At 38.3% G+C, this 10,861-nt stretch overlaps 1 protein-coding gene across 1 annotated transcript; it reads left to right on the forward strand.

The window, feature by feature from the left end:
- The first annotated feature begins 6,754 nt into the window (after positions 1-6,754).
- On the forward strand, positions 6,755-7,919 carry LOC145006542 (uncharacterized). The gene is made up of 2 exons (XM_078965620.1): positions 6,755-7,253; positions 7,540-7,919. Exons 1-2 carry the CDS (start codon positions 6,758-6,760, stop codon positions 7,803-7,805), a joined length of 762 nt encoding a protein of 253 aa, XP_078821746.1. The 5' UTR covers positions 6,755-6,757; the 3' UTR covers positions 7,806-7,919.
- Positions 7,920-10,861: the final 2,942 nt, after the last annotated feature.

Raw genomic sequence — 10,861 nt, forward strand, 5'->3', positions numbered from 1 at the left:
TCCTCTTGGATTTGGTGACTTTTAAATATTAATGCTAGTTAATTTTCATTGATTACATGCTGCATGGAAATTGTAACTTTAACTAAGAAAATATGTTATGTGCTTCTTTAACCATTGTATTAACTAATAAAAGTGTAGGTAATATAAAACTTCTTAGATTGCTATAGCCAAATTAGGATCCATCAAAACTCATTGCACCACAAAATTATTATAATTAGTCAACTAATTGATCTTGTGATTTATCCCGATATTCGAACATTTTGTTTTGTAGATTTTATACTTCTGCATTTTAGTCATTTTTGTAAATTAGTTTTCTTTCACATTTAACATTTTGAAAACCCCATATAATTTTATATTTTTATTTTATAGAAACCAAATGCATAAATTTGATACGAACCAATCCCTAAGGATTTGATCCCTATTACCGCTACTATAATTCATTTTGTATTGCGTCATATTTTGGTTTTTTATTTGGTGGTTTCGACGGCCACCAACGACCTTAAGGAGGAGTTGACTAAAAATGATACCATCCTCGATGAAGGGAACTCGAATATTGAGGGTAGCGGTGTTGGTGATGACTTTCTAAAGTTGTTAGAAGAAGTACAAAAAGAAGTATATCTTTTTTGTACTTCATTTTCGTCTCTCAACTTTATTGCAAAGATGTTGCATATCAAGGTGAACAACAAATGAACTAATAGTTCTTTTGATCAATTGCTTTAGTTGTTGTAATCAACATTTTTGAAAGAAAAAAAAGTTCCCCCTTCACATTATAAAATCAAAAAGAATCTTATAAGATTAGTTTGGGCCATGAATCGATACATGTGTGCAAAAATGATTGTTCTCTTGTAACATTCATAAAAATCATAATAAATTTAAACTTTTAAAAATCAACCCAAATTCATAAAATATTTACAAAATAGTTTTCAAAACATTTTCCAACATCAGAGTCTCCGAAAATCATAAGTCATAAACAAGAGGATGTGTACGGTCACGTCTTTGTCTTTCCGTAGGCATCCGAAGTACCTGAAACATAACCCAAAAAACTATAAGCCAACGCTTTGTGAGTTCCGCCAAGTACCACCACATAAACATAATAAAAAACAACATGCATACAGAGCCTTCAGCCTGAATGGAACGCCGCACCTGTCTACAAACTATCTGGAACGCTCACAGAACCTTTAGCATGACTAGAATGCCTTGTCGGGCTTTCAACCTATCAGGACCGTTCTTTGGGCCTTCGGCCTGACTGGTACGCCTCTCAGGTCTGCAGTCTATACTCTTGACCTTCAATCTACACCGGTCTGCCTCAACCCAAGCACACACAACATGTCGAAATATACATACTAGATAAACATACATGTAATTAGTCAACAAACAATCAGGTGAATCTTACAGATCACCAAGCATAGCAACATCCTATATACAGTATACCGATCTAACAAATTACTACAATACTATAACATACTATCACATAACAGGATATCTAATCCAATGGGTTGGCCTTGGTGCCTTCGACCTGTAAGTACAGTGAGGAAAACTCACCCCACAAACTTGACAAAAGCTGATGAGGGATCGACTCCGAATCTTAACTCTAACCGTTCCATATTCCAACTAAATGATCAATCTTAATCAAAATCCCAAAATTCCCAAAATACCCTTAAGTCAAACATGGTCAAAATCAACGTCAAACTGGTCGGCATATTGCTGACCTGAAATTCCATAACTCTTCTACCGACTCTGAGCGATCTTTAGTCTTTGCCAGATCTGCTTGATAAGCTCCGTGTTCTGAAGGACTACTTTGGTCCTTCCCATAACTGTGTGATCAACCTCTCCCCTACAAATTGGGGTGCGACATCTCCGACCATACAAGAGCTTAAATGGTGGAACACCAATGATGTAGTGATAACTGTTGACATAGGAGAACTCCGCAAGAGGTGGGTAGGAATCTCAACTCCCACCAAAATCAATAACACAGGCCCGCAACATTTACTTACGGGTCAGTATAGTCCATTCACTTTGGCCATCAGTCTGTGGATGAGATGCAGTGTTGAAATATAACCTAGTGCTCAGTTCCTTATGGAACTTCTGCCAACAACGGGAAGTGAACCAAACATCACGGTCGGAAACAATAGACACCGGAACCCTATCATAAGCAACGATCTCCTAGACATACACATCAACCAAATTTTCGGCCGAAGAGCTCTCCTGGATGGCCATAAAGTAGGCACTCTTGGTCAATCGATCCAGGATGACCCATATAGCTGATGGGTTTTATACAAACAATCCTATGTGTGCATGCAACCCTAATTTGGATCTATGTTTTCACTATTAGATACATAACATTATGAACATATGAATAAAACCTTAATGTAGGTTGCTATTTTCAAAATTCATATATAAGGTTAGATCACATACCTCTTTTTGTTATATAGCATCACAAACCTTTTCCGTCTTCAGAAACTTGGTGATAAAATCCATGGTGATCTTTTCCCATTTCCACATGGGAACCTCCAGAGGTTGCAACTTTCTATGTGGCCTCTGATGCTCGACCCTGGCCATCCTGCAGTTCAAGCACCTCTCGACATACCAGACTATCTCCCTCTTCATACACGGCTACTAGTAACACAATCTTAAATCATGATACATATTGTTGGCTCACGGGTGTATAAAGAAGCGAGACTTATTAGTGACGAACTTGTCAACCTCACCCCTGATCCTTTCCTGTTTCTAGTTCTCATTTTGAACTCTCTCTACCTGTTCCTCTCCGATTAATCCCAAAAGCAGAGAATCAATGGATATCCTCACACACACTTTCCCGACCGAAGACCCAGCCGACTTGCGGCTCAACGCATCCTCTACCCCATTCACTTTACCCGGATAGTAAAGGATCTTGCAGTCATAATCCTTGACCACGTCCATCCACACGTGCTGCCTCATGTTCGGGTTCAGCTGATCTAAAATATGTCTCAAACTCTTGCAATGCGTGCAGACAATACAACGAACCCCATAAAAATAATTTATCCAAATCTTTAAGGAAAAAACCATTGCCCCCAACTCTAGATCACGCGTGGGATATCGGATCTCATGCGACTTCAACTATAGTGAAGCATAATAGATCACTCGTCCTCTCTACATAAGGACCACCCCAAACTGGTGACGGATGCATCATAGAATACCAAAAAAATCCTTGACTTCCTTCGGGAGGGTCAATACTAGGGCCTCACATAACCTCTGACGAAAAGTCTCAAACGCTGACTGCTGCTCAAGGCCCCATCGGAAATCCAATCCCTTCCTCGCCAGACGAGTGAGGGGCATCACAATCTTGGAGAAATCATGAATAAATCTCTGACAATACCCTGCCAAACCCAAGAAACTCTTGATCTTTAAGGGAGATTTTTGGACCTCCCACTGCATCACAACCGTGATCTTGGCTGGATCAACCAAAATCCCATCCCGGTTAACAAGGTGCACAACGAACTGGACCTCTCGTAACCAAAACTCACACTTTGAGAACTTGGCATAAAGTCGTTCCCGCCTCAAAACCCCCAGAAGCTCGCGGAGGTGATCCTCATGTTGCTCTCTGGTCTTGGAAAGGGTAGAATGGTCTTTTACCCTTAGGGAGAGAGAATATGATTTGGACCTTGATTATGGGATTATTACCCATATTATTAATTAGGGTGGTTTTTGGATATGTTTAGTGTGAGGAGACCTTGTAGCAGCAATGCATGTGTGATTCGGTTATCTTCTGATTGAGGTGAGTCTCCTCATAGTATTTGCGGGTTAAAGGCACCAATGCCATCCCATTGGATTATGTATATAGTATGATAGTTGTCTTTGTGACTCTTGCATGTATTTTTTGTATGTTTGGGCGGGGCCCATTATACGCGTTGGGCGGGGCCTATCACATGTTATTAACGGATTTGTACTGGGCGGGGCCCACTTGAGGTCGGGATGTATGTATGGTATGTGGTATTTTCGGGAAAATCACTAAGCTTTGTACTTAGAGTTTATGGTTATGGTTTCAAGTACCTCTGGTTCAAAGGGAAAGGGCCCGGCATGATCACACAACATCCACCAGTGTCCCGTATTCTATGATTTTAAATTATATTCTGATAACTATTTTCTACATTATCAAACTTGATTGGTTTTGGAAATGAATTATTGATGGTTTTGGTTAACTTAAAAATAAAAAAATTTCTTAGTATTTTTGGGACGTTACAAATTGGTATCAGAGGTTTGGTTTGAGGGATTCAGGTATACTTTTGGGTGTGTTTGAGCTCAAAAGGTTTTTTTTTATAAAAGAAGAGGTGTGATGCATGTAATCGGATGAGCTCAAGTATGTATTTCCTAGAATACCGATACATGTTTATCCGTTTCGGTATGTGTATATGTGTATAGTATGCTAGAGTAGGGCTAAGAATCTACTCATAATTGTATGATGGAATGCTAGGAGAGATGTCTTTGTATGCGTACTTTGTAAGCCTCTAGAACTGCGTGCTAGTATAGATTATAGATGATATGATAGATTGGCATGATTAGGCAGTGCACTAGTTAGAACTCGATGCTTGAATGTTGGTTGCTTTGAGCTTTTAGCAACCGCCGTTAATGCCAGTAACTATCAAGTTAATATGCTAGCTTACATGTTACCAAAATTAGATAATTTTAGCATGTTACATTTTGTAATAATAAAGTGAGGCTCGCTATGTACGTATAGTGTACTTTGATAAGTAAATTCCATAGAAAAAAAAATCATTTGCTAAATAACTTTTTTAGTTAATATTCCTTGCTTGAGACTTTTATTACAAATGGATCATTGTTGGATTACTTCTTTTAGAACTGATGTCCAGTTACTTGGGGAGGATGCAATCTTTGTCCAATTTTTTTTACACCATTCTTATTTTGATAAATAAGAAGCAAACAACTTCAATTTCCTTTATAAAGAAAATGAGTAAGGTTTTGATGCTTAAAAATCAGGATTTTGGTGTTTTATTGCACCAACTTTTGGGTTGCTATAAAACATACATGCTTTGGTAATTTTTAATAACAGTCCATTCTATTAAGAAAAACACACTTTAAAAAAAAAATTATACCCTTCTTATTTTGATAAATCTTCTAAAACGATATAGTTATCCCTAAATTTGGCACGAAATAATTTCTCAAAAATTAGTTTATTCCTAAAATAGCAAACAATTTTAATTTCCTTTAGAAATGTAACTCCTTAATTTATAGTTAGATGTTTTATATCTATGCATTCTATTCATCAATTGCCTAATTTTAAACTAAATATTTCTAAACCATCAGTGGGACAAAACTAAACAATAATTTTATTATAGTGTTTGCCATGGATAGAACATGGAAAAAAAAAGAAAATGGACATTTTAATTTGACCAAGCGAAATGAGAATTTGTTAATTTTTAGTCTCACTCACGATGAAACACAGCTCATCCCATCTTCAATTTAACAACAATATCTTCTTCAAGTGGAAATGGGAATCCATCTCCTACCCCTCTCACTCCAACAACCACTTCCCTACCCTTTCTCTCCCTCTCAGTCGCAACCTTCTACTCCTTTCTCATCTATGTCTCCCCAAAACCTGTCCTGATATTGATATTCACTATCTCATTCTCATCAATATCAACAAATAAAGGTAGCATCTAAGGACATTGGACACGAGAAGAGAGAATTACTAAATAGATCTTGCCGTATAAGAAAACTTATTGGCAAGCTCGTGGATAGAGGAAGATGCTAAATAACTTTTTTTAAATGAGGCTTTGAGTGTACTTATAGTGCACTTTGATAAATAAATTTCGTAGTGAGTTCATTTGACAAATAACATTTTTAATTAATATTATTTGCTTGAAACTTTTATTATATGTGTGGATTATTTCTTTTAGAAGAGATGCGGGGATTACTTGGGGAGGATGCAATCTTTAAGTAGATTTGGTGGGCACCACAAATCAGCTACATCTTTCTATTTAAGCTATGAAAGAAGATTGTCCAGCCTGGTGCAACATGCTGAAAGGGAGTTGAAATGCCATAAAAATGCACAGTTACTTACCAAGATGCCAACAAATGATATTTTAAATCTATAACTAATAACTGAATATTACATTGGATCGTAATTTCTTCGTAGTAGATAAAAGGTTGTATCTAAATTTTATTATATCTGAAATGAAATAGTTATTTTGGGTTAATCTAGCGTCTAATTTTTTCGATTTAAACAATCAACGAAAGAACTACAACAGACTGAAATAGTCTATGTTTTTTTAACAATCAATTCACATGTTTATACAAAGAATGATCTTTTATCTGCACCTATACTACCACTTATGTACTCCACAATAGAACTTGAGTCAACCAAACAATAAAATATGCTACTTAATTATCCCAGAAAGAGGTTTTGTTATGATTCCCTTTGCCTATGAATGTATGAAGGACTAAGTAGACAGACTGATAGTGAAACGGAAGCATATGCAAAGATGGGTTTCACTTGTTTTTTATTTTTCTTTTGTAATAAATATATAACCCTCATGGTACTTGCATTATGTATTGATAAATAAGTTTAATAGTAAAATCGTTTAGTAAATAACTTCTGATATTATAATATTCTTTGCTTGAAACTTTAATATTTGAGGGAATTACTTGGAGAGGATTCAATCCTAAAGTGGTTTTTGTGGGCACCACAAATCCACTCCATGTTTCTATTTAAATATGTAGGAGATGGAAGTAGAAAAACTCTAAAAGAAAACATATAAAGATGGAAAACTCAAGCTATAGCTCTAATCCACACGTCACATTGGAAGTCAGAGAAGAAAACCCATACATAAACCCATACCCATACCCATACCCATCCCATGTTTGTGCCCACGATTTTCTTTCCTTGAAGCTGAGTGATAGGGATGAGTATGGTATTTGGAAAACACAGATGCTATGTCTGTTAGAGAGTCATGATATGCTTGGTTTCATTGATGGAACACTCGTAAGCCCTTATGAAGCCAGTAGTAGTAGTAGTAGTGTTTTTGGGAAGGAGAAAGTGGTTGACTATCAGCCTCATCACAAGCTGTGGAGAAGATCTGATGCCCTTGTGAAGGGTTGGATTCTTGGTTCCCTCTCTAAAGAAACACTTGGGTATGTTCTGGAACATCTCACAGGAAAACTTCATCAAGAAGATTTCAGTGCAAAAGATGTTTGGGATGAACTGCAGACTATGTACCGTGTTGCTGTTCTTCCACAACTTCCTCCTTTTGGTGAAGGTAAAGTCTATCTCTTGTTTGCTAATGTATCGCTTTATTTTGGGTTCGTTAGATAAACTAAAACATACAACTACTTATACATTAAAATATGTATAACTTTTAGTATATAGTCACAAAAAAGTTGAGTTGACCAAGCACTTGTTCAAACAAGATACAAAGTACACAAAACGGATAAAAACAAGATTTTTTTTATCATCCTCCTTTCAAATCCGCATTGTTTAGATTAGACCAAATCACATCAGATGTTATTCTATATTGTAGTTTTTTACTTTCATAACTAATACAGATACACTACAAGATCAAGACAGAGCAAAGGATCTCGAGAGATTATACGGTTATACTCAAAAAGCTAATTGGAATGGGGTGGAAGAGATATTGAGGCAGGAAAGGGTTACAGTGATGGACAAAATCACGAATAATGGAAACACCACGCTCCATGTAGCAGTCGGCACTTCCAAGGACGGGAAATTCTTTGAGAAATTGTTGGAAAGAATACCGCAGAAGACACAGAAGAAAAGGGTATTTGGCTTAAAGGATCCTGTGGGATTTTAGTATTATATATATAACCAAGGATTACAATCTGAGATCCACAATAAACGGATCTTAAATACATACAGGATATGAAGATAAGTATGGATTAAAACTAATCTAATCATTCTGTTTACATTCCCCCTCAATCTTGACCGCAACAAGGTTGAGATTGCACTTCATCCGTTCTAGCATAGCACGTGTAATTGGTTTAGTAAAACCATCTGCTAATTGATCTCCGGATGCAATAAAACGGACATCCAATGCTCCCATTGCTACCTTTTCCCGTACAAAATGAAAATCAACTTCAATATGTTTGGTTCGTGCATGAAAAACTGGATTTGCAGTCAGGTAGGTAGCTCCTAAGTTGTCACACCACAACACCGGTGGCCTTGGTTGACGGACATTAAGTTCTTTTAAGATAGACTGAATCCATATCACTTCGGCTGTCCCATTTGCTACTGCCTTATAGTCAGCTTCAGTACTTGATCTTGACACAGTAGGTTGCTTGCGCGAACTCCATGAAATCAGGTTTGGACCCATAAAGATTGCATAACCTCCGGTGGACCTGCGATAGTCCAAGCAACCTGCCCAATCAGCATCTGTAAATACGCTTAGAAGTGTGGAGTTGGACTTCTTGATGCATAGTCTGGTGTTTATCGTGCCTTTGATATATCTAAGAATTCTTTTGACTGCCTCCCAATGTACATCAGTTGGTTTCGAGAGATATTGACAAACCTTATTCACTGCAAAAGAAATATCTGGTCTTGTTAGAGTAAGATATTGTAGACCTCCTACCATGCTACGATATTTGAATGCATCATCTTCATTGAGTAACGTTCCAGAATCTCTTGTGAGTTTATCAGTGACCGCCATAGGCGTTGAGACACTCTTGCAATTCTCCATATGAGACCTGTGTAACAAGTCAGATGCATACTTGTGCTGTAATAAGGTTATACCCCCTGAATTGGGAGTGACTTCAATGCCTAAGAAGTAGCTAAGCCGACCAAGATCTTTAATGGGAAATGAGGATGACAGAGTGCGAACAAGACCATCAATAAGTGTAGGAGAAGACCCGGCAATAACAATATCATCGACATACACCAACATGTAAATAGTGTGGCCACCGTGAGAGAAAACAAATAAGGAAGTGTCAGCTTTGGAGGAACGAAAACCAAGTTGATGTAATTTATCACTCAATCGAGAAAACCAAGCATGCGGGGACTGCTTCAAACCATAGATAGCTTTGCGTAACTTACATACATGATGTGGATGACGAACATCTTCAAACCCGGGAGGTTGTTTCATGTATACATCTTCGTTTAGAAAACAATGAAGGAAAGCATTGTTAACGTCAATTTGACGAAGAAGCCATCCTTTAGAAACAGCAAGAGATAAGACCAACCGGACTGTAGCGGGTTTGACAACCGGGCTAAACGTGTCATGGTAGTCAATGCCATATTGTTGAGTAAACCCCCGAGCAACCAACCGTGCTTTATGTTTGTCAAGTGAACCATCCGGATGTAGTTTCGTCTTAAAAATCCACTTGCAGCCAACTATATTAACACCTGGAGGTGGTGGTACCAAGTCCCAAGTGCGATTTTTATGAAGAGCATCAAACTCGGCATCCATAGCACAACGCCACTTAGGATCAGAAAGGGCAGCTTTGTGAGAAGTAGGAACAGCAAAGAAAGCCCGACGAGAAGGATTGTAGAGTATAGTACCATCCGTAAACTGTTTTGGTCGCACAGAACCTGTTTGGGTGCGAGTGACCCGCTGTGGGGGCGGTGAATGATGCAAGGGTACAGTGGAAACAGGAGATGGAGCAGGTGAAGCCGGAGCAGGAGCCGGAGATGTTGGTTCTGGTTTGTTGGGAATGACCGGTGGATCCGAGGCCACAGTGGGAACAGTAGGTGGCGTAACAGGAAGCGTTGATAATGGTGGAGATATCCTCGGAATGGCAGGTGAGCTGCTGGTGAAAGTCGAACCAGTTTGTACAGGAGCTGCAACTACATGAGACAAATTATCAAGTAAAAGTGACAGGTCATATCTATTCATGTGATCATTCACAGTACTAGGTTCAGATTGTGGATAAGAAGCACCACGAGCATTAGAGGAGGGTGAGGACGAAACATCTGATGCGGCAAATGGAAAACGAGACTCGTCAAACACTACGTCACGAGAGATATAAACACGACCTGTTTGTTTGTCAAGGCACTTGTACCCTTTATGCATAGAACTATACCCAAGAAAAACACATAAAGTGGAACGAAAGGCAAGTTTATGAGCATTATACTTGCGGAGACTCGGCCAACATGCACAACCAAAATTACGTAAGAAGGAATAATCAGGGACAACATTCAAAAGGCGTGTGATGGGGGTGGAATTTTTAATAATATGACTGGGCATACGATTTATTAAATAACATGCTGTCAAAAATGCTTCATCCCAAAAGCGAAGAGGTAGAGAAGAATGAGCTAACAGGGCCAGGCCAGTTTCAACTATATGACGATGTTTACGTTCAGCTATGCCATTTTGTTGAGACGTATGTGGACATGACACACGATGAGCAATACCACAAGTTTGAAAATATTTATGCAGTCTATGGTACTCACCTCCCCAATCGGATTGAACTGTACGAATTTTGGTGTTAAGGAGACGTTCAACATGAGTTTGGAAATTATAAAATACTTGTTCAACATCAGATTTGCTTTTAATAAGATAAATCCAAGTGTAACGACTGTAATCATCTAGAAAACTAACATAATATTTAAAACCACCACTTGACACTTGAGCCGGCCCCCAAACATCTGTGTGAATAAGCTCAAGTGGAGAGGTGGTGACATGAACAAAGTTTTTATACGACAACTGATGACTCTTAGCACGTTGACATGCATCACAAACTAAAGACTTATTAAAGGAAACACCTAAATTTTTGGACTTCAAAATAGACTTGACAACTTCTGAATGAGGATGACCGAGACGTTGGTGCCACTGTGAAAACGGAACTTTAGTGCTAGACCCGGCATAGTGTGAAGAGTGGCGAATTGGCACCGGGTAGAGACCTCTTTTGCTTTTAC

Source organism: Lactuca saligna, chromosome 7 (assembly GCF_052625555.1).
Source record: "Lactuca saligna cultivar CGN05327 chromosome 7, ASM5262555v1, whole genome shotgun sequence".
In the NCBI taxonomy this organism is placed as follows: Eukaryota; Viridiplantae; Streptophyta; class Magnoliopsida; order Asterales; family Asteraceae; genus Lactuca; species Lactuca saligna.